Below are 24,523 nucleotides of genomic sequence, written 5' to 3'. Positions count from 1 at the left end.
TTGTTAATTCAACATATATAAAGATCATTTAACATGTGAAAATACAAGTACCAGAAAAATAAGCTGGCAGCAGCACTATTCCGAATTTTCAAACAAGTTTTATTCCCAACAATTCAGACTCTTTAAAAATTTCTTTAAATGTACACAGGGAACATGATTCTTTTTTATGCAAACAATAACTTACGCCCTGTCTCGACTACATTGAAGTGTAACATCACTGCTGTTGGAGCTTTGCCCAGGGGGGCTGCTGGGCAGGAGCTGCAGGCAGTCGCCTCTGACCCTCGAGGAGTCTGCAGGCGGGCGGCCCAGAGGAAGAGGTGAGAAGAATCCTTCCCTTCTAAGACAGCGGCGGCAGGCCCAGGCCGGGACCTTAGACGAGAGTGGCCCTTCCCCTCATGCCAGGCCTTCTCTGGTGCGATCACCAGCAGTCACGGACGTGACTTGGGCTTCTGGCATACACGACTCAGTCGTCCTTTTACCTAAGCACGAACGAGCGGCTTGAACCTGCCCAGCAACTGGAGTGAGGGCAACTCTTCCGTCCACTGTCTGCGGAAACCAGCGGTAGCACCGCGACTGTCCCCAGCAAGCTGGGCCCGTTCCCAGGCCCCGCGGCACACCGTACCCATCGCACACGAGGAAGGTGGAGCGAGGGAACTTGGTCCGCAGCAACCCACCCAAATCCCGGGAGCTTCCTTCTCTTGGAAAAGCAGAGCCCTCGGTGGCAGAGCCAACACTTCCTCCAGCAAACATCCCCCCGCAGTGTGGGTCTCCTCGCAGGAGGGGACTGGGGAGGGCACAGATGGAGATGACCTTGGATTACAAATGCAGCTGACTGGTTTCCGAGTTTCAGGGCTGAGGCCGGAACACCCGTGGCCTAGGGGATGGCGTCTCTCCAGATCCCCCCGCCCCGCCCCCCCCCAGAGGAGCCAAGATGCAGGGACGAGGGAAGTCGTGCTCTCCCAACCCCTCCTGGCCGGTGTGCTGCTCCTATGCTGTCACCCCCTGTCCACCCTGGCAAGGACACACACATTCTGCTAGAAGAATCTCACCTGCAGCATGCATTCTGCTTTAAGCAGGAAGACCAAGATGGCGGTGGATGTAGGAAAACCCAGGAAACAGCACTCAGTATTTCACATTCCTCCTCAAAATGCCAAGTGATGGGAAGAACTTGACAGAACGCAGGAATAAATGTGCTGTGATACCCACATGCAACACAACCAAGAACTGAGGGCAAATTCACAAGCCACGCCTCCTAACCTTGGACCACTTCCCTCTGCGGCAGCATCGGTGCTGCAGATCCAGAATCAGCCTTATACTTAAAACCGAGAGCTGTTCATTTCCAGCTCCTGGTGCCTACACTCTTGCGGATGTAGAAAGAACACTGGACAGGGAGAGAGCTTCCGGGCACACCGCTATTTTGCTGTGAGGCACCGAACGAGCCCCATACCCCCACTGACATGCTTACCCATTTTGGCAAAGGTTAATTAATGCCTGCCACTCCCTCAATTCCTAGAGCTGTGGTGCAGCTCACATGAGAATGACCTGTCAGATAACTTTCCAGAGCTTAACACACTAGATGAATGGGAGGTGGGGGGTGGGAGGCATTCCAGTTACGGGTAGCCTGCCCCAACACGCTCCCACACTCGCCTTCGTGGGTCCCCTCCAAGTGCCCATTTGGTCCAAATGATGACCCCACCCCCACCCCCAGAGGCCAAAGCCCAGGGCCCAGCACTGCTGCTGGTACCAATGCCAACTCGGGATGAATGTCCTCCAGCCCGACAAGCAGAAAATGTAACTGAGTTAGCAAAGGAAACAAAGAGGAACCCCTGAAGCTTCCTGTCCGATTGTGGCTTTCGGGGCATGAGCCACCAGCCCGCACCTGCACAGTTAAAGCCCTGGCATTGGGGGCAGGCATGTGAGGGGGTCCCTGCAGCTGCCCAGGTTGGCTGGCCGGGGGCACCATGGGACCGGAGGCTAACCTGTGGAAGCCTGGTCTCTGCTACTCCCACATGGGTAATGATGCAATGCACAGGTGTTCGCCCTTACCGTGCCCCTTCCCTATCCACCACTTACAAGGACTGTGCAGTCTCAGGGATGGGAGTTGCCTGGGAAGGCAGGACAGCTTGGGGCTTGTGAAGTTCCTGGTGCAAAGCCTAGGTTGCAGCTAGCCCAGTGTGCCAGCACAAAGGGGTGGCAGTGTAGACTGGGCAGTGGGAGGGATCCGGGCCACTTCTGTTTCAGTCCACACATGGGGCAGTAGCCACCAAACTGGGGCTGACTGGGAGTAGGTGAGCATGACCTAGAAAAGGCAGAGATTAATGGAGTCATTTCCTCACCTGCCTGGGGCTCAGAGCTGAGGGAGCCGGAGGGCCAGAGAAGCTCGAGTCTGACCACCTCAGTCAAAACTAAACACACACGCTGCCTTCCAGCCAAGCCCCGACCTATGAAGCATGAAGCACAGATCCACCAGAGAGAAGAAATCCGGCAGCCAACACCTACGTCAGACATTCCTGTACCTTGGATTTGCTTTTTGACTTGTATCCCTAAGCAGGCGGTAAAACTTGCAGGGGTGTAATTTAGTTTTTCCAAGCACCTTATTTTGTCAAACAACTAGAAACAGTGAGATATCCAGCTTATCCAGAGAAGTCAGTGAGCAAAGGGCCTAGCCCGCCCTCCAGCAGCCAACAGGAAGCGTTTGGGGCTGGGAGCGGCTGGGATTGTTCCGAGGCATCTTCTACTTTGTCAGGTCACCCGGCTGAGGCAACCCAGGGCATCCTCGAACATACCACAGGTGCTGCTTCTTAAAGTGCAAAGAGACCCCAGAGGATTATGCAGCGTGTGGGCCTCCACCCCACGCCCAGGGTACCTTAGTGTCAGGCTTCTTCACTGCAGAGGCCATGGCCCAGCCACGGGGAATGGGGGGCAGCCAGTATCTGTAGCAGCCTTAGCAGGGTTGCCGTGTTTGGAGGGCGGAGGTGGGAATGAGAAGGGTTCTCAGGTGCCAGTGGAAAGGCCAGGAAGGGCGGGGGAAGGCCACGGGAGGAGGATGGTGTCAGGCAGGCACGATGCCCTCCTCACGACTCCACGGTCTTTGTACCTTGAGCTCCTCTGGGCTCTGACAGCCTGGGAGCGTGAAGGATGGCCCTACATGGCCCCAGCAGGCCACCGTACTTCAGAGTTCCCCACACACGGCCCACTTCCCAAATACCCCTGCTGGCGCAGTATGAAAATGATTCAACACCAAACACACTGAACCAAACCCCAAGTGCACCCTGGCACCCTCCAGCTGCCCCCACCCCAGCCTTGCGCGTGCACGCGCACGCACGCACGCAGCAGCAGCGCTTCTGTAGCATTGTAGTGTGTTCCAAGGCAGACCAGTATCTATGCTGGTCTCCCCAGCTCTTCCCACCAAGGGCTCAAACTGTCTTCTTGGGGTGGTGGGGGGCATCTAGTGACAGGACGTAAGTGGGACCCCAACAGGCTCTCGGGCAACCACCCCCGGGCAGGCACCCCCGCTCTGCTGTCACCAAGACAGGGGTCCGCGTCCACCTGTCTGCCTCTCGGCAGAGGTGGGGAGAGTTAAATCTCGACGTCTGTAGTTTTCTTCCTTTTCTTTTTAAAAATCACTGGAGGGGGTCTTCCCATTTTTCTTCGTGTTCGTTTTAAAGGGAACGTATCCCCAGAGCCTGGGAAGCGAGGAGGGGGTGCGTGGGGGGTGGAAGCGGCGACACCCTCTCTCAGTCCAGGCACGAAGCTACCCTCCCTCTGTTCTGATCTGTGCTCAGCACTGTACCTCGGCGTGGCAGAGCTGTGGGCTACATGTTCCCAAGGAGGCTGCTAGACAGGCTGCACGGGCAACGGGGGTGAGGTGCAGATACGGAAGGTGGGAAGCGGCAACAGACGGGAAGTGTTCTCTTTAGGGGCTGCCGGCCCCGCCCTGGGGCAGCCTGAAGCCCCAAATCTCCTCCTCCCCCTCGCCAAAGCCCGTGCTCTGTCCAGTGGGCGGACGCCCTGAGGCTGGTGTGCGCAGACAGGTGGGGGAGGGGGTCCGGGGAGCAGTGAGCGTGTGGAAGGCCACAGGGTCACTGCCTGGCTAGTTCAGTCCTCAAAAGGGTCCAAGTCAAAGGGCAGGGCCCCGGCTGTGGCCTGCAGCCAGCCCCAGGTCTGCAGTGCTGGGGCTCAGGGCACTGGACGGCCCAGCCTCTGGTGGACTGTTGGCTGGTGGTGCTACCGCTGAGATGTCGAGAAGGTGAGAGGAGAGAGGGGACGCCCTCCCCACCCCCGCCCCCAGCAGACCCGGTTTTGTTCAAGGCCAAACGCTACCCCGTCAAACAGAGAAGACCGTGTCTCCTTTCGCCCTGGGCCTCGGGGGCTCACAGCGTGTGTTCGGCTTGAAGCTGGGAGGGGAGCAGCGGCTGCATCGGGGACTGGGGGGTGGGCGGAGGCGACTGGGGCGGTGACGGCTGACTTGTGACAGGTGTGGAGGTGAGGAAGGGAACGGTGGAAGCCAGGGCAGAGGGGGAGCTGGGCGTGGCGCCGGGAGGCTCGCTGATGGGCCTGTTGTGGAAGAAGAAGGGGCACTGCTGGATGAAGAGCTCAATGATTGTCTGGTAGGTCCGTGTGGCCGTGAGGGCGTCCATGGTGCTGAAGTCGGGTCTCATCAAGGTGGGCCAGAAGCAGATGGACAGGTTCTCACTGGTCATGAGATTCACCTTGTTGTTGTGGCTGACTCTGTAGGCGACACCAAACTCAAGGTCAGAGCCCTGTACCAGGCCTGATCGAGGATCTCGACCGCCTGTGCTCATGGTCACTGCCTCGCCAGCTGCTCTCCTGGCCCGCCCACCTGCAGCCCGAGAACAGAAAAGGCCCCAGCACAGCTCTCCAGGGCCCTGGCCTGCGAGTTGAGGCCCGAGCCCCTCCACGCCCCGTCCTCTGTTCCAGTGCCTCCACGCGGCTCTGAGGCCCAGCTCACGGGAGGCACCCCGCGCCCCCCCAGCCCCGTGGCTGGGCAGGATGCCTCAGGGACTCTCTCGCAGGCCCCCAAAGCGGGGCAATGCTCTGGTTGTACAGAGAAGAAGCATGTGTATCCCAAGCCACGGTTCATAAGACACCACTTTGTCAGAAGAGGAACAGGTCTGGCTGGAAAACAAACCTACTGTGTGTGTGAGTAAATGCGGGAACCACGCAGCTAACTGGTTTCCTGACTGTGGCTCCCGCACTTCTTGAGTGCAGTTCACTCTCTTACACCGCACACCTGTCTCAGCCCAGCGTGCTGTCACGCCAGTCAGGAAACACGAATCCTGGAGAAAGGACTTCGGGTGTGCGGGGGGCCACGCAGGCCTCTCTCACACAGAACCAGGACAGGAGCCCGAGGTGGAGGAGCCAGCAGCCCAGCAGGCCGAGGACGGAGCCTTGCTCAGCCGCATTCTACAGCCAACTGGCCCCGACTGGAGGTCTGCAAAGGAGGGAAGACCAAACAGCAAGCCCTGCAACGTACTTGTTCAGGTGAGAGATGACATATTTGAAGACTTCATGGTTTTCCTTCGGGAATCTCTTGAGTACCTCCTTAAGGGCGTGTAACTTTTGCTCACGGTCATTGATTTCTGAGGAGAGAGAAAACCAAGACAAGGCTGGTGGGCCTGGGGCTCAAAGCAGATACTGGTCCTGGGCAGTTGGTCAGACTGGTGGGTTGGCGGCCAGGGAAGCGTACGCTGTATACTCTACCTTCTCTGAGGGAAGCCCAACCCCATCTTCTCCCTGCAAGCCGGTGCCCAAGGCTGGCACACCTGGCAGTGGCATGGGGCTAGGGGTCAGGCCCACCTCCGCGTCCCAGGCCCCTGCTGAAGGGGAGCGCTGTACTCCTGGGGCTTCCTGGCCCCCCCTACCCGAGACTCCACGATCCAGAGAGAATCTACCATAAAGAACACCATTCTTTGCTCATCCGGTTGCCCCTGGAGACAGGCATCCCAATGCGGAAAGCCTGCCTGCTTCCTGACCAGACGGGTGAGCGCTGCCACCCACCCACGCCAACAGACGGTCTAGGGAGGGAGTTTGTCACAAGACCAGGGCTCTGTCCTTTTCCTGGAGTCACAGGGACCCTCCACATATCTCCCTATTGGAGGAGCCGATGGAAACAGTGGGGGAATTCTTATGTAGTTCATCAAAGGGACGACATATCCCCTTCCCCCACTACCGCCCAGAGTTTGCCCATCACGGAATCCTAATGTACTGAGAGGGAAAATAAGCTAACCCAAATGAAACGCTTAATCCATGCCAGGCCTGGTTCAGCGAGTCCTCACAATCCTACGAGGCTGGGGCTGTTATCACCCCACTTCAAGGATAAGGAATCTGAGGCCCAGAGAGGTTGTAGACATCAGCCTCTTGGTCTGGGAACCAAACCCTCTCCAGATGGCTTCAGAGCCTGAGTGAGGACCGCTGTGCTCCCTGGGGCCCTGGCTCCCCTTCCTGAGTAGACCTGGCCTGCCTTGTCTGGGAGAGCCGCCCTGGGCTAGTGGGACACACATGGTCCAGAGACCACTTGGAACCAGTTGGTCGAGAGATCTCTCTGAGCATGGGAAGATATCCCTGTGGCCACTTGCTGGAACTGAAGGCTATCTCTAGGACTCCAGGGCTCATAAAAATCACAGGAGGATCCCATGAAGAGATGGCAGCTCTCCCACAACTGATGGCTGTGGGGTAGGTGGACAGGGGGTTCATTAAGAAATATGATGGTTCCTAACTGGTCTGGGGACATGGGCTCCTTTAGGATAGATGAAAGCTCTGGACCCTCTCCCACAAATAAACTGTGTACAGCCCTGTCTACGATTCCTGGAGCTTCACAGACTCCCCAGACCCACTTATTCTTTAGGAAGCCTGCGGCCTCCTGGTTAAGAACTTCTGTAGGAGGTGACGTTCCTAGAGGGTCACCACAGTCTGGGAGCCTCAAGCTAGACTCAGAAGGACAGACGGAACATAAACGGCTGGTGGGGAGGTGTGGGGAGGTGCAGGGAGGAAGGGCTGTGCGGTGGTCTAGATCTCGTCTCTGAGACCAGCCAGCTGCGTGATCTCGGGGGAGCGACACGTCTGAGCGGCAGCCTCCCTGCCCATGCAAGAGGCTCATGACAGTGGCAACACCACACCATGAAATGAAGAGCTCACAGCCAGACACACAACAAGCACCTGGGAGCAAGTCTGAGTTTCAGGGAACCAGTGGAAGAGGCGGCCGCCAGGATGGGAGGCATGGAGCTGAGAGTGTTCGCTGGCAGGCTAATGAGCATGAAACCGGTGAATGTTCTGACTTGAGAGCGTGGCTTGATAAAAACTGTTTTGGTAACATTTGTCTGTTAGAGGATGACTACAAACCCCCCACAGGAACTAGTTATGTGGCGCCATTATCAGTTTCATTTCTCTGAACCCAAGACTTACTGTAAGGGTTCAACTTCAAGGGCACACTTTTTGTCTGGCCTTGAGTTTCAAAATCCTTTACTGTTACGTTTCAATAAAAAGTTTACTTAAAAGAAGGAAACTGCTCAGGGTGGGGGCAGGGGTGGAGGGAGGAACAACTGTCCTGGAAAACACGAGAAGCACGTGCGTGCTGAGTCTCACTTAAAATAGCTGCGCCCTTCCAGACAGGGCTTCCAGAGGCCTCTTCTAGGCGCCTGCACGACAAGAACACAGCTGTGTACGAACGGCAGCACCTTCACCTAAGAGCCCAGCCTCACCCGTCCTCCTGGCTGCACGCAGGAAATGGGGCTGCTAATGGCACTGCCTGCCCGGGACGGCCCCTCTCCTTCCTATCCGCTGAGCAACAAGGACGGCTGCTCCGTCTCTCTCTTCCGGGCGGTGGGCCGGGGGGATTACAGAACCTGTTCGGACAGTGATTCAAGGGCCACCCTCAGGCACGCCAGCCTCTCTCCCCCTCCCGGTGTAGCACACCAGCAAGGTGCCTAACAAGGCCCTAGACGGAGGGGAGGGCGGCGAAGGGAACAACCGGAAGCCTCCCGGTGCAAAGCCCCATGAAGAACAAGGTCCACCTCGCGCCCAGCCTCCTGACCTGACCTGTCCTTCTGTCTCGATGTTCCTCCAGCAAGCACACCACTACCAGCGTTGAGGGACCCACTCGAGCTGGCCGTCTTTTCAAGGTAGTCACGCCACCAGTGACTTCTTACCTCTGGAGAGCGCAGGAATGTCGGCGGGGCGATTTCCCAGTTGCTGTTTGTGCCGTCCTCCCACCACCAGAGGGCAGGTGGGGCTGGTTTATCCCACATGCTGGCTGAGAAGACCCATTCAAGAGGCAACACCAAGGACACAAGGCTGGTGAGCGGAAGGAGGGGTGGGCACCAAGCTGTGTCTCCAGGTCCAGCACTCCTGCTCCGGGTCACCTGCCCGCCGCCATGCGCAGAGCCCTCCCCAGCTTCAATGATCCCTTTGAAAGGGGCTCTAGAGGGCTCAGTCCTCCTCAGCTAAACAACCATACTTTTTTTTTTTTTTTTTTTTTGCTGCACGCGGGCCTCTCACTGCCGTGGCCTCTCCCGTTGCGGAGCACAGGCTCTGGACGCGCAGGCCCAGCGGCCATGGCTCACGGGCCCAGCCGCTCCGCGGCATGTGGGATCTTCCCGGACCGGGGCACGAACCCACGTCCCCCGCATCGGCAGGTGGACCCTCAACCACCGCGCCACCAGGGAAGCCCCCAAAACCATACTTCTAAAACCATGTGTCTGTCAACTGAGACATCAATACAGGTTCAGGAGAGGCATGTGAGGTCACCTGAATCAAGACGAAGTCTGGGGACTTCCCTGGTGGTCCAGTGGGTAGGGCTCCGTGCTCCCAATACAGAGGGCCTGGGTTCAATCCCTGGTCGGGGAACTAGATCCCGCATGCCGCAACTAAGAAGTCCGCTTGCTGCAACTAAGAGACCCTGCACGCCACAACGAAGATCCCGCGCGCTGCAGCACGAAGGCCTGGTACGGCCAAAATAACTAACTAGATAGACAGACAGATAATTAAAAAAAACAAGATGAAGTCTGGATACAGACCAGGGAACCAGGAACTGAGGTCCCAATACTTTGGAGCAAGAGGAGAGGACAGGACTTCCCTGGTGGCTCAGTGGTTAAGAATCCGCCTGCCAATGCAGGGAACACGGGTTTGAGCCCCAATCCGGGAAGATCCCACATGCCGCGGAGCGGCTGGGCCTGTGAGCCATGGCCGTTGAGCCTGCGCATCCGGAGCCTGTGCTCTGCAACGGGAGAGGCCACAACAGTGAGAGGCCCGCGTACCACACACACACAAAAAGAATCCGCCTGCCAAGGCAGGGAACACGGGTTTGAGCCCTGGTCCAGGAAGATCCCACGTGCCACGGAGCAACTAAGCCCGCGCGCCACAACTGCTGAAGCCCGCGCGCCTAGAGCCCGGGCTCCACAACAAGAGAAGCCACTGCTATGAGAAGCACACGCAGCGCAATGAAGAGTAGCCCCCGTTCGCTGCAACTAGAGAAAGCCCACGTGCAGCAACGAAGACCCAACGCAGCCAAAAATAAATAAATAAATAAATTTTAAAAGAGGCGAGGATAGCCAGAGGCCACTGGGGACCTCAGAGGCTAGCTTGCTACACCCCTCACAGTATACAGGAAAACCAAGGCCCAGAGTAAGAATGCTGGTCCAAGGTCACACAAATTGGTGCCAGGGGCCCTAAGCCCAAACACTGTTCTTGCCCTGGCTGTGTCACTCTGCTGCCATCTCTGGTACCCAGGCTGTCAACCAGGCTCTAGGCTTGGATCTGCTACCGCTCAACTCAGTGCCTAGAGGAAAATCCCTGATGGATTTGGACCACCTTGCACACCTGCACCACCAGAAAAGGAGAACGCCGGCGCAGGCCACAATCGCTCAGTGATGCATGCAGCTGCCAGCTGTCCTTCTGGTGGGAAATGACCCCAAGGCTGAACTCTCCCTCTGTTGGGCCCAGAACGGAAGTTTCAGGGTGTCCTTCTCCCGGAGGTACGACCTTGCAGTAACCTGTGCAATGTCTCCTACCCACCAGATGAAGGCAGGGACTGCACACGTGTCTGTCTGCTGCCATCTGTCCCTGTCCCACGCAGGGCCTGGCACATGCTAGGAGATGAGGAACACCCCCGTGCTCTTAAGCAGCTAACTGGACAGACAAGAGGAAGCAGGATCCCAGAATTAGCAACATCACAAGGCAGCATGTGAACAAGAGCCCAATGAGCAGCAAGACTGGCCCACCTGGCGACCTCGCCGGTCAGTCATTTATTAATCTCTAGCCCTAAGTTGTCTCATCTGCAGATGGAAAGGGTGAGACGATAAGCCAGCATCCTTAACCATCTGGGCTCATATATCCCTTTGATGATTTTTGTTTGTTTGTTTTGCGGGGGGTGGGTGGGCCACACTGTGTGGCTTGTGGAATCTTATTTCCCTGACCAGGGATCGAACCCGGGCCCTTGGCAGTGAAAGTGTGGAGTCCTAACCATTGGACTGCCAGGGAACTCCCATCCCTTTGACAATCTGATGAAAGACCATGGTCTTCTCCGTAGACTTAAATGCGCACACAGAACTCACAAGCAGTTTATGGGGGCTAACGAGGCTCTGAGCCCCTCTGGACCAAGACAGAGGCAGCTCTAGGGCCTTTCCTGGCACAAAATACATAGGACAGGGTGTGCGGGGACTGCTGGACCAGAGGGATTCCGGATAGGTGGTGGTGGGGTTTTGGGGGGGCTGTGAGAGGGAGAGAAGACGCAGGGCAAGAATAAATGATACTGTTTCTTGAAGGCTGGGGTGAAACGTGAGGACGAGACAGAACGGGGAATTCAAGCCCCCTCTAGCTGCCTCCTGAAATCCTGGTCCTCTCTGAAGCCCAGCTCAGGTGCCGTCTCTTCCACGAGGCCTTCTACCTTCCTCTCCTTACTGCGTTTCTGCACTTCCAGCTCAGGTTGCTTCGCGCTGTCTGGCAGAGAACGTAAGTGAGCACCGGGGAGGGCAGGAGCCACGTCTCAGCACAGGTCACGCCCAGCTTGCCCTCCCTCGCAGTGTGGGCTGCGGCGGCTGCTATTCCTTTCTCAGTCTCCCACATATCACCTTGAACGTGGTAGGAAAATGACTGGTGAACAGTCACGAAAACCTCCACTTGTAGGCAGAATTTCAGCAATGTTCAATATTGTGAAATCTTGGAGCTTACAAAACAATTTGATAGTGACCTTGATATTTGTTGTGATGGGATCGGAAACCATTTCCAAGCCCTTAACACACACAGACACAACAGCTCTTAGGTATTACGTGGAAACAGCTGGTCAAGTTGACGTTGCCATGGAAACCCAGCCAGGCTGAGAATAGCTACTTTTGGGCATGAGAATCTTTGTTCCATCAGGTCCCTTAACACTAACTTTGGCGCTGCCTGCTTGGTGTTTCTGGCTCAGTTAAGCTCTGGCACACACAGCCCCGCTCTTCACTCAACTGTTAAGGCCGTGAGAGGTGCCATGTCAGTGAGATACACTTCTCTCTACCAGGTTCAAGACAACGGAGCTCCAGCTGACCAGCCTGGGGCACAGGAAACACACAATGGGAAGAGGAAGCGGAAAATCTCCACCCTTTTCCAGGCTGCAGTAGCAGCAAGAAGCTCCCTTCCTCAGCAGGGGCAGGCGGCGGAAGCTGCTGTAGGAAGGCAGCTGATTCCCTATCAATAACACCTTCCTCTCCTGCCCCCTGTGACCCTCCCCAAACAAAAAGACGCTATGTCAGCAATTCCCGCAGAAACAATGGGATTCTTTCTGCGGGGTGCCAGGACTCTACAAGCCTCTAGATGGTGCCACGTCAAGACAAACGCTGTCCGGAATCTCTGGGCTTCCAGCAAGCTGGGTACCAGCCCACACCTTCTCTTCCCAACTTCTGCCCAGAGACAAGCTTAGCTTACATGGAAAGAAAGCTGGCTCTGGATGGACATTTCCCATGTGTTTCACATCTGAGCCAGCCTGGAGCCTGCTAGGGAAGTGACTGCTGGGAGGACCTCTATCTTTGGATGGTAGGACCAGAGCAGAAGCTGGCACCTGTCCCCACCCCTTAAGTCATCTGGAGAAACCCAGACTCCTGTCCTGAGACGGTAGATGGGAAAGAAGGCCAAGGAACCCTATGACAGTCCCAGAAGCTGCCAGTGCTTCTACCCACCCCTGTGGGCTTGGATAAGATTGGGGATGCGAACAATCTCAATCAGCTGAGACGGTGTGTGTAAAATATGGTGGTGAAGGCGGCACCTGGACTGTGGAAACAAACATCACAGGAAAGGCAGGCCACAGAACAGTGACTCTGGGGGCTCTGCAGCACTGACAGCAGTCAGGTTCTGACAGGGACACCCCTCCATAGTTGGGCTTCTGTCAGCACCTCTATTTCCCGAAGCCACTAAGAGTCCATGACCCACATCTTAAAAGTCCTGCGAATTTGTGACAGCTCCCAGAATTCTGCCCACACCATCAGCTTTGTGAGTAACTCGTGTTTGCTTAAAACTCCCTCTTTTGAGTTGGGCAGTGGCAAGATAAGACTAATGTGCTGGGGTCCCAGGAACACGGCTCCCTTTCCACTTCCCCACCCCCTTGGTCGCTGGCAAAGACACTCCCTTCTGTAGCTGCACAGCAGCGGCTGCTTCTGGGGTCTTGGCCCACCCCACCAGAGGTACAAAGTAGAAGGCTGCCTTTGGCTAAAAAAGTTCAGAAATGTCACCCCGTGGAAAGCTTGGAGAGGTCAGGCCCCCCACCGAGAGCACTGCATGAAGTCCAGGAAAGGCTGCCCAGTGGGAAGGTTCCCACATGGTGGGCAAATGCCTCTGGAGAGAGGCAAGCCAGGGCAGAAACAGCTCTCGGGGCAGGCAGGATGGCGTGCAAGGCGACCATTAAAACCAGAGATGCTAACTTGCTGCAGCCTCAAGTGATCATCTGGTCAGGGCCATCGGAGCTGTCCCCTTCCCTCAAGAGGATGGCTTCCTCAGAGGCTATCTGGCTCTGCACCACACGTTAATTTCCTTCTAAGAGAGCTGGGAGAAGAGGGGTGAGCGAGAGGAGGGCAAAGGAAAGTAATACACCTACCACTTAACAGGTCTGTGACACAGCCTTGCCTCCAGACCTCTCTGAATCTCATTTAATAAATACGAGGAGGGATGGTAACAGAGGTAACTAAGGGTCAGGGAAGGTCACGCTGGCCATGCACACACTGTGAACAAGCAACGGAGCAGAGATTTGCCCCAAGTCCGACATCAAAACCAGGCTCTCAGCTCACGGAGTTCTGGGGCCATGTGCAACTTTCTTGACAGAACCCTCAGAGAAGCACCTCTGGTCAACCAAGGCAGGGGCCTAATGTGTCAGCCCCTTCGGTGCCACCTTGCTAGTTCCCTTTCCTTACGTCCTTCACATCTCAGTTCCAAGAGTCCAAATGTCAGCTCTCTGAGGGCAGGACCCATTCTTAAGGTGCTGCACCCCCTCCCTCAATTTGCCCAACACAGAGTCCGCCTGGGGCGCTGCCAGGGGCCCACAAGCTACACACGGTTGCCACTACTCACTGTGCGCCTCCACCAGATCGATCTGCATGTTGTATGGGACCAGGGGGTCTGGCAGTTCTGAGAAAAAGCTCTTCATGGCCCCTGCCACAGTGTTCACTGTAAAGTCCTTCTCTGCCAAATCCAGGTTGTGATCTGAAAGGAAGTTGGGAGAGTGAGGCCAGATCAATGTAAGCTGGGCAGAAGCAAGGAACACTCAGCGCTGGGGATAAGCAGAGAAACGGGGACCCAGGGACGCTGCCCAGGGCAGGCCTGGAGCCTGGGTAGGGACTCAGGATCATCACAGACTGGACAGAAGGTGGCACCCCTGGGTGCTGCTAAAAAAGAAGAAAAGAGAGTTCTGAGATTCACAGACAGAGGCTGACACCCAACCTTCCAAGGTCAGCCTTTGAGTAGAGGAGCTGCACCCCCCATTCTGTGCCATCCAGCTCCCCTTGTTTGGCCTGGATGTGCTGCTACCTTTTCCTTACACCCTCGCACTCAGGGAAAACAGGAGGAGGCTTTCCCAAAAGGCCAGCTCCCTTTTCCTGGAAGGTTACAAAAACGCTACCTACAACCGGGCTGCCATCTCCGTCCCTGCTCCTGTGGTGATCGGGCAGCGAGGCTCATCTTCCCCTTGCTGGTCCCTTCCAGCTTATGATACCTCTGACCTCTGTGTCTCTAGTTTTTCTTTACATACTTTACTGCATTTCTGATCGTACAAATCATCTGCTGATAGACATCAGCTGTTTCTATCTGGGGGTTGTGTGTAACCCATGTCACAGATTCTGGCATATAATCAAGTGTATACCCAAGGGTGGCTTCACCCTCACTCTGACCTCGTGCTTCCTACCCTGCAAGACTAACGCACGTCTTCCTTCTCTCCTGGGTCACCTTCTCCCGCTGCCAGCCAGCAGAGACTGCCTGTGGTGTTACGAAGTGCTATGGGCCCCTGGGTGCTGGGGTGGGGCGCCTGCTCCCAGCGCACAGGCTTAGCTGCTGGCTCCTGCAGGCCCGCACAGGCTGCCTGGTTGGCCTCCTGAGCCCAGTCACATGCTAAGCTGGACCCTGCTTTGATCCCCAGCTTCCCTTCCTCTTTGGTCAGTGACATCTGTGAATTTTTACTGCTTTGGCTCATTTGCTTCTGGCACTGGTGGGTGTTCAGTTCTAAGAGTTACAGTTTGGCTGTTGGGTTAGGGTGGAATAGATTTGGCCATCTGGCTCTAGGCCTCTCAGACCTGATCTAGCTTAGGAGACAGAAGTCCCGGCCAAGAGCCAGTCTAACTCATGAGAGTTCAGCTTTGGGAGTCTGGGGCCCAAGGCTCAGCTCATCACAAAAGGCTCCCTTGCTTCGTTTCTCTCCTGCAGGGACTCTGTGAGGAGGGTACTCCTGTGGCCCTGGCAAAAGGGGATTGTCATCTCAGCCCAACCTTTACATCATGTGCCTGAGATTCACCCCTGCACAGCCCAGTCCAAGGGAAGCAAGGCCCTTTCCTGGTGAGCGAGGCGTGGGCCGGGGCGGGCCGGAACAGTGCCTGGATGGTGGGGTGCGGGAGCAGCCCGGCTGAAGCAGGTTTGGCAGGGATGACACTTCTGTTTGCTGACAGGGGCCAAAACCCTTTCTCCTTGTCAGTCACCCAGCCAGCACCCCTTGGCTTTGGGGCTGTGTGGCAGGAGCGCCCCCGAGGGGCTCCGCTGGCAGTCCGGCTGTTGCGTCTGCCCTGACTGGCCTCCGGTGCTCGGCTGGGCTGTGGCCTTACCTTGGTCAAACTGCCTTTGCAGACTCTCCATCTCTGACTTGTTCCCGCTGACCCGGTAGATGCCTTCAGTGCTCAGTCCTGAGAAGAAACAAGCAGGTGTCTTAGGAGCAGGAAGTGGAGAGCAGAGAACGAGGAGGACTGCACTTGAGGAAAGAAGGGGAGAGTCCATGAGGCACCCCCTGGGAGACAGGAACAGGGCTGAAGCACTCTTGACTTACCTAGATGCTTCAACCCACTTTTGCCCATTTTCTTTTTCACTTAAAAATGTAAAAGTATTTGCTTTTTGTAAAAATTAAAATGATACAGAAGCACATCAGACAAAGATATCTTTTGTCCACATTTTGATGTATACTCTGGAATCTGAGTGTTTTTTTTTAACAAAATGGAGAGAACACTGTTTTAACCCACCCATTTCATTTACAAAGTATGTTGTGAACGTAAATCATTAACAGTTTTTTTACAACATGATTTTAAAGACATCAAAATACACAGTAACTTAAAAACAATCCACTGTTAATCATTTAGGTTTTTCCAAGTTTTCACTGTTAGGAATAACCCACAATTATGTTTTCTGATAGCTAGTTAAGTTTAAAAGCTTCTTGGCCGTGTGTATTTCTTACTCTGTGAATTTCCTATTCGTGTTCTTGTTCATTTTCCTATAGCAGTGGTTCTTCTCATTTTGTTCTTGAATATTAAGGAACTGACTATGTTAATGTTATACATCTTTACGTTTTTTCCCTTTTGTTATCTGTTTTCTAATTTTGTGTACTGAATTTTTTGGAAGTACATAATTCAAAAATTTTAGGTTTTCAAGAACCATCAATTTCTTTATGATGTCTTCATTTGTTTTTATGGTTAGAGAGGATTTTCCTGTTCCTAGATCAGATGTTCTCTATTTCTTCTATTTCTTCCTTCTTGTTCTTTTACAACTTTTTTTTTTTACATTTAACTCTGCGATTCTTTTGGAACTTACTTGGTGTACAGTGTTAGGTAAGGAAAAAAGCAATGCTAAAATTCAATTAAATAATAACATGGGAGGATATAAAGTACCAAGTGAGAGAATGACTCCCTCCACCCTTCGCTCCCCACCCCTTGGCACAGGAAGCACTGCGCAGCTTGCAGTGGACTCCAAGCACTGTCTCTCAACTTGGTTCTCCTCCTCTCCAGGAAGGAAAGTCCACTGTTGCGCCCCTAAGACCATGGGTCTAAAGGACAATGACGTCACTGTGAAAACCAAGATGGGATCTCATGGCCAAACCAACCCTGGTTCCCTTCTGAAGATCACGGTTTTGAGCAACTCTGACCAGCTGAAGGGGCAGAGGAAGCACCCTGGAGCCACCATGAACACCAGAAGGCAGTGCGGACAGTGGAGAGAGGACGAGGCCCTGAAGTCCATTAGGAGGCTCTTGAGAGCCAAGTGTCTCAACATCAGTTATCACCTAATTGATGCCTCTGGAGAGGCACCCAGCAGGCGAGATAAACGCAGTCGGCCTGTTTCTGGAGCCCCGGATTGGTGGCAGGTGAACTGTGAAGAACATCAAAGCAGAAGCCATCAATTCCCTATAGCCTAAAAGCTGTTAACTGCACATGGGCCCTTTCACCCCAGAGAAAAGGGGGTCAACAGACCAGCCTCAAGGACGCCCTACCGTGCAATGCCTAGCTACGAAGGAGCTGCGCCGTCACTGTCCTCGGCACAGGAAGTGCAGACACTATCCAAACTCGAGGCCCTGGACACACCCCAGCCCAGTGGTGACCTTTCGCACTGCCCTCCCTTCTGGAGTTAATATTTCCTGCATGGTCACCATGTTGTGCACTGGGCTACATGCTTTCCCGCATCCACCACTCATTTATTAGATGAATGATGATGCCATCGAATCTTCAACCCCTTACGGTGGGGCTACTGGATGGAGAGAGAATACAGATGAGAAAAGGGAGATTCAGAAAGGTGAAGTCCTCACCCTAAACCGCATAGCTGGTAAGAGGCAGAGTGGTCTAAGTCCAGGGCCTCTGCTACTCTTCTGCCTCCACACTGTTCCAGAAGATGCTTGACATTCATCCACCATCAGGCTGGGGTCCAGACCACAGTCTCCCCCCTGACCAATCCCCTCAAAGAAACACCACATTTGAGTGAAACCCACTGGCCCTCAGTACCCTGGGGAGCCAATCTTGAGACGGTCCATCCCCTCTATTGCTGTCAACCTCCAGAAGTTAGAGGTCAGGATGGCCCCTGTTCACCATCCCTAGTTAGTAATTTTACAATGGTCTCTTTCCTCAGTGACTTTTCTAAACTATTCTCAGACACATTTAAACTTTCTACCTATTTCACATCTCGGGAAACACGTCACATGCTTACACATGAAATCACCCACGTTTTGACAAGCCCTGGGTATGTGTCAACAGGTTCAAATCTTCACGCCCTAGGTTTAAAAAAATCACTACACTTTTCTCTTTACCTGAATATCAGCCCTCTCTAATACAAAGAAAACAATGATACAAACGGCAGGAGCTTAAAAAGTCCTCGATGAAGTAGCAGTGTCCACAGTTCCTGAGCCCCAGGGTGGAGAGGCACTCTCTGACCGGGAGAAGATCCTGACAGCCTCAGGCCATTCATCATCTTCTGGCAACCCTGACCTTCAGCGTGGACAGAGGAGCCCTCTGCACTGTCTCCTAATGGCCACCTGCCCCGGTATCACAGGGCAGAAAACAAACTGCAAGTTAGCTATCGGGAAATCATCGGAGGCGCGGGCCTGCTGAGACCTCACTAGATGGATGATCACAAAAATGGAAGCATCTGAACCACAAGGCTGGCTCCACAGCATCGATTAATCATCAGCTTAGTATTTCCTGTAATCTGGACACGTGTTTATATTACGAAATCCCACTTTAAAATAGCAATTCTGCCACCGCTCTACACAACAACATGGCATAATTTAGGAAAGGTATCATCTGCTTGGCCAGTACAATTTTTCACAACTATTAATTAGACAACAATTAAATAAAAACAAAAGTCTGAGAGCAGACTTCAAACTGCAGGCTGCTCGGGAAACAGAGCTAAGCAACACAGGTGAGAGCCAGGATGGCTGACAGGGCAAGGGCAGCTTTGCCAAGGAGCCCGGGACCGGAGCAGGGAAAGGGCTGGGGGCCTGGAGCAGGCCCCTAGGCAGAGACGCTGGATGCCAAGGGGTGTGCATCCTGGGACCCACAGACCCACACAGAAACACTCAGGGGCTGACTCTGGCTCACCCCTGCCCGCAGAAAGCAGTACCCCCCAGCCACAAGATCTGCTCCATGGCTAGAGGCCCCACTGAGAAAGCTTCACTCTTAAACTATGAGGCATCTCTACATACCAGAAATCTCCAAAGACCCATTACCATAGCAGAATCTCGGCAATAGGTCTTTTTTTTTTTACAGAGCCCTACTGATTTCTTTGGGAATCTTTTAATCTTTGGGAATAGAACAAGAGAAACAAGTTAACATGTGGGAATAGAACAAGAGACAGTGCAGAACAGCCAAGGCTGCTACCTTCAAAAATCTAAACAATTTCTATGTAGAACAGTCTTGTTCCGACGGCTCTAGAGAACAGAGCTATGACTAGACTGGGAATGACAGGAAGGCAAATATTCTCTCAATATATAAAATAATAGTAGCTACAGCTGTCACTCATTATAAAGGGCCAGAGTTTTTGAACTCCCTTCTCACTGGATAGCCATCTGTCTGGGACGCTGTTTAAAAAGATTAATACCTGGTCTAAGAAGACAGCTAATAACACCAGTAATAAACCATTTATTGAAGGCTTACTATGTGTGAGGCACATAATGCTAAGTCCTTACCGTGCATTTCTACATCCGTTCTCACAATAGCTCCTTCAGAGATTGTTACTAATCTCATTTTACAGATGGGAATGCAGAGGCTAAGAGGTACCGTAACATGCGCGAGGTCAGAGAGCTAGTGAATTGCAATCTGAACCCCATCTGCTTCCAGAGCCTGTGTTCTTCTACTACTGCGTTTTAAATCACCAGTTTTCAAACTCGAGCGAGCAGCAGAATCACCTGGAGGGCTGGTTATAATATAGGTTACGGGGCTGCAACTGTAGGGTTTCTGATTCTGTTGGTTGGGAGTGGGCCCCAAAAATCTGCATTTCCAACACATTCCCAGGTGACGCTGATGCGGGTGGTCCAGGAGCCATACTGTGAGAACCGCCACCACTCTAGAAGACGGTCCAGGCCTCTAAGGTCCCTCTGACTCTTAAGATCTATGATTCAATAAAATGGGGGGGGGGCAATACACAAGGAAAAATAAATACCAGATACTTCAGGAACAAAGCATCTCCAAAAAGTATTAAAACTGGTGCTTTTTATTTGTTAGCAAGCCTCTGCACATTATTTAAACCACGGCCACGTGTGATTTTTCAAAAGGACATTAAAAAATAGAAAAGCAAAGAGGCCTTATTTTTTCTTTCAATAAATATTTACTGGGCTTCCCTGGTGGCGCAGTGGTTAAGAATCCACCTGCCAATGCAGGGGACACGGGTTCGAGCCCTGGTCTGGGAAGATCCCACATGCCGCACAGCAACTAAGCCCGTGCGCCACAACTACTGAGCCTGCGCTCTAGAGCCCACGAGCCATAACTACTGAAGCCCGCATGCCTACAGCCTGTGCTCCGCAACAAGAGAAGCCACCGCAATGAGAAGCCCGCACACCGCAACGAAGAGTAGCCCCCGCTCGCCGCAACTAGAGAAAGCCCGTGCGCAGCAACAAAGACCTAACGCGGCCAAAAATAAAAATAAATACATACAATAAAATAAATAAATTAAAAAAAAATTTACTGAGCACCCAACATGACAGATAAGATCCTTCACAGAGCTTTCAGCTGTGGTCTTCCTCAAAACTATTTTGGTGACAGAAGGCTAGATGACCCAGCAATGCCAGCCACGAGGTGTTCCCTATGGGCTAAGAACTGGCATATTTTACCCTTGACTTCCCCATCACAGCGTCCGAGAGATGCCTGTGGCACCTGCCACACCAGGGGCCCCAGGAGAATGGACAGGTGACCTGCAGGAGCTTGGAAACCGAGAGGAGAACCACCTTCTGCTCTGGTACACGTCTGATTTTCTGAAACGTCCAAAAAGGTTTTTATTCCTGGATCCCAAGCACCACTTCTCGGCACCGGCATTCTTGGCCTGAAGTCTTTCCGTAGTCTGCCCCGGCCAGGCTTCGCCCCTGCTCGGTCACACCAGGACTCGGTTCCTCCTAAGTTTCCTTTCTAGCAACAAATCAATACTTCCTCCAAGACAAACTCTGACTTGTTTATTTTTCACTTTCTATATTTAGATATAAAACTCAGCACTTTAGTCCTTAAAATTTTTTTTAAATTGGTGCTGCCAGTGCTGTAAAACACCCCACATCAGACAGGCTTTAACTACTAAACTGCTTCTGTCAACTTTTAAGGAAATGCATCTAATAGGCCATTCTCCTTCTTTCCTATATCCCAGAGGTAAGTCTCAGGCAGGCTAAGTTTCAAGGCCAGAGGGGTGCTGAGAACTCTGGGAGAAAAGGAAACCCCGTCGAGCATGAAGTCCAAGTTGTCTTGAAGGGGGCCGACCTCTCTGGGTCAAATGCCAACAGTGACACTGCAGTCTGTCTCCTCCTGAGGGTCACACTGCAGCACCCCCGCCACGACGGAAGGTGAAAGGGCTGGGGTGTGGCTGAGCGTTTAGCGTGGAATCACAAGCCACTTACTGGCTCTAAGATCCTGGGCGATAGCGCTTCCTTTCCTTTTCTGCACAACACAGAACGGTCCCCACCGTACGCCCTGTTGGGGTGCACTGAACGAGGTCACAGCACAGGGCTAAGGGAGCAGCCATTATCCTAACGATCTCAGTGGAAAGCGAGCTGCCAAGTGGAGGAGCACCTGAATTTTGCTGTCAGGGAGATCCGGGTTCGGATCCTGACTCTAACTTCTGCACATCTGACTCTACAGCGGATCAACCCCCACCTTCTTAGACTACTGCAAGGAACAAACGAGATAACCTGCGTAAAGCCCACAGCATAATGCCTCCCCCCCTGCCCTTTCTCAACATTTTAACAAGCTTCAACAGCAGCGCCTCCCTGTAGGCATGGCCTGTTCTGAGGGCTCGGCCAAAACAGGCCAGTTGGCAGAAAAATATTAAAAACACACACAGGCTTTGACACCAAAGTAACCTCAGTTTTGATCCTGGCTCTGTCTTACAGCTGCTGGGTGACTGAGGACAAATCACTCCACCTCTCAAAGCCTTGGTTCCTCAACAAATACGGGTTGTTTATTAATGACTATCAAGATGTTGTGAATACTGAGAATACACATATGAAAGCAAGTAATACAAATGGCTGGCACACTGAAATAATAATGATAATAATAAAACAATAATAATAACACTTAACTTTTGCTGAGGGCTTACTATGTGCCAGGCACTTTCCTAAGCTCTGCACTAGAATTATCATAGTGAATCCACCCAATAATTCCTTGAGGTAAATATTATTATTTTTATTCCCATTTTACAGAGAGCAAATAGAGGCTCAGAGAGGCTAAGCCCAAGGCCACAGAGCTGTGTGTACATGGTGGGGGGAGCAGGCTCTGAACTGGCTCACTCGAGTCTCTGTCTTGGATGACTGTACACTTACTTTTATTTATTTTTTCACATCTTTATTGGAGTATAATTGCTTTACAATGGTGTGTTAGTTTCTACTGCACGACAAAGTGAATCAGCCATATGCATACATATATCCCCGTATCCCCTCCCTCCCACCTTGACTGTGCATTTACAGCATCATGCTACTCCCTCCAATGTTAATTCCCTGTTCCCTTATCCTTTAAATATTACATGTAGGCTTTATCCTATAAATGCCAGATTCATTACGGGTTAGAAGGATTTTCCATTCCTCCCTTGTTTACTTATACGCATTCATCTCTTCATTCACACCCCACTCAGTGTTCTCATCTGTCAGTTGGAGGATAAGCAGGGAGAGCCAGAGAAAAAATGCTGCCTCCTCTCTCGACAGACAGCAGCCAATGGACAGTGTCCGTGCTTTATTCCTATGATGAAGTTCTACTATTGATAACAGGAAAGAATCCCCACTAGATCTCCCTGTTGCCTTCCTGTGTTGGATGTGCTTGGAATGATTTTCTGGCTCTTCTATTACTTGAACACTAGGGTCACTCTGGCCCCTCCAGTGCCCCTTTGTTAGCTGTCTTCCCTTGGTAATTCCCTCGCCAATCAAGATCTGTTTCTGGCAGTGCCAGACCTCCTTTCTCCCCATGACAGAATGACACTAGCACTCTATTATGACTGCCTGACCGGGTGTTAGCCCCACAGCTAGGCATTGTGGCTTTATAAATTTCCAACGCCATTGCATGTACACACAGCCACGTCATAAATCTCAAGGCTGAGGAGGAAGGGAGAGAAGAGATCTGAAAGGGAAGAGAAGAAAATATCACACCAAGTCTGGGGCATCATATGGCTCCAGCATCTGGCTGATCCTTTATAAGCTACCCATGTATTTACTGTCATCAACTGTGAAAGAGGGCTTCTGGACCCTGCTCTGAGCCATATGAGGGGCTCTGTTTTTTTCCTGACTTTCAAGGAAACGCATAGCCCAATATATGTGTTTAAGAAAACCACTATGACAAAGTGAACCTTAGGCCAGCCCAGAGTTAATACTGCTCTTTCTGGGCAGCACGGGATGGAGAGGAGAGGAGTGTGACCTATAACTGAGGTGAGCAGACTGTACTCTGCAAAGCAGCAATGAATGTTCAAAGCCAAGAGCAGCTGGGAGACCCTACTGCCAAGAATGTGGGCGTCCTTCGGGCTCCAAGTGTGACTTCGCCAGCACACTCAAGCCCAGTGGCGCGGGGGTGATGGCAGTGTGACTCGGAGGTGAGCTAGTGCCACTGCAATGGGGGGGGGGTCGTCACTGACTAAACAAAGAGCCACCAACAAAGAAACAGTCAAACGAACACACAGGTACAACCCCCCCCATGCATACAATGCCAACTTCCCTTCCACAGCAGGCCCCCAAGTAAAGCCCCTTGAGGTCACAGGCAGATTCCTCTCAAGCATTAATGAGGGCAGAGGTTAACTTCCTTCCGGTTCCTCATTCCCAATGAACCACGAAAGGTTCTGTGATGTCACCAATCACAGCCCAGTGTCCCTCCTTTCCTGGCCTCTCTTTCCTCACTAAGAAAGTACACTTCCATAGGTTAGAAGGCTGGTAACACTCTGGCATTAAATCTGATCGTGGTTACTCTGCATCTAGGATACAATACGAAGTTGTCCACATGTGGCCGGGGTGGCCTGCATCACCACCTGATCCTGCTGCCCTCTCCCAACCCACTTCACTCCAATCACGCTGGCCTTTCAGAGTCTCGAAGCGTGAGCCCCTCCTGCCTCCGAGCCTTCCTATAGGTTGTTCCTTCTACTTCTACCTCCACCTTTTTGGCTGGCTGAACATTGCTCCCTCAGAAGTCTCCACTGACGCCCAGGTCTAAATTGAGTCAGTTATGATAATAAAAACTGCTTACATTTATGCAGTCCTCGTATTTTGGGCCAGGCACAGTGATGAGCATTTTACATGCATTATCTCCGAAACCCTCACGACAGCCCTATGTGTTGTATGTTACCATCAGGACTATTCCCATACAGACTCCAAAGCCTGTGTCTAACCACCGCCCTACACTTTCTCTGTATAGCAGTGGCCAAAACCTGAAAGTTACTGTACAGCTGTGTGATTATTCACCGCATGCTGGTCCTCCAAGGAGAGGACAGGCATGTTCTCTGATTACCGTTCTAGGTACTTGGATTTGGCACAGTAACTCGTGCCTGGAGAAGGCGTTCAGTTAACTATCCACAGAAAGGAGGGAAGGAGGAACACATGCCTGAAAATAAAAGTGCAGTTTCTCTGGCTGAAGAGAGGAAGGAAGCGGACTGAAGTAGTTTGTTCTCAACCACCCTCGTGCCTCAGGGTGGCAGGCCTCCACCCTGCCCACAGAATACGGGAGAGAGAAGGCCTCAGGCCTGGCCAGCACAGAAAAGGTGCTTCCTACGCAAGCGCACCCAACTCCTACCTTCCTTTATGGACTTGGTTTCCCTGCCTCCGCTACTCCCTAGAGAAGTCATGGGGACTGAGTGAATTCCTGATCTCACCAGGGCAAGCCATCTGCTGTTCTACGTGTGGTCGGTCTCTAGATCTGGCCTGCTCACT

At 52.8% G+C, this 24,523-nt stretch overlaps 1 protein-coding gene across 3 annotated transcripts in view; it reads right to left on the bottom strand.

The window, feature by feature from the left end:
• Nucleotides 1-78: 78 nt before the first annotated feature.
• ARHGAP35 (Rho GTPase activating protein 35) overlaps nt 79-24,523 on the bottom strand; it is a 121,665-nt gene continuing 97,220 nt past the window's right edge. For 2 of the 3 annotated variants that reach the window (XM_033430654.2, XM_004271125.4), the window contains 4 exons: nt 15,288-15,365; nt 13,552-13,683; nt 5,498-5,603; nt 79-4,731 (listed from right to left, as the gene is read on the bottom strand). In XM_033430654.2, the coding sequence (XP_033286545.1) occupies nt 4,374-4,731; nt 5,498-5,603; nt 13,552-13,683; nt 15,288-15,365 (674 nt within the window). In that variant the 3' untranslated portion in view covers nt 79-4,373. Of the gene's footprint in view, nt 4,732-5,497; nt 5,604-10,235; nt 10,957-13,551; nt 13,684-15,287; nt 15,366-24,523 lie in introns of those variants that run through there. The other variant, XM_049702864.1, reaches the window with a different exon arrangement.

This window comes from Orcinus orca, chromosome 20 (assembly GCF_937001465.1).
Source record: "Orcinus orca chromosome 20, mOrcOrc1.1, whole genome shotgun sequence".
Taxonomy (NCBI): Eukaryota; Metazoa; Chordata; class Mammalia; order Artiodactyla; family Delphinidae; genus Orcinus; species Orcinus orca.
Note: the sequence above shows the minus strand (reverse complement) of the source record. Positions and strands in the feature narration are given on the sequence as shown.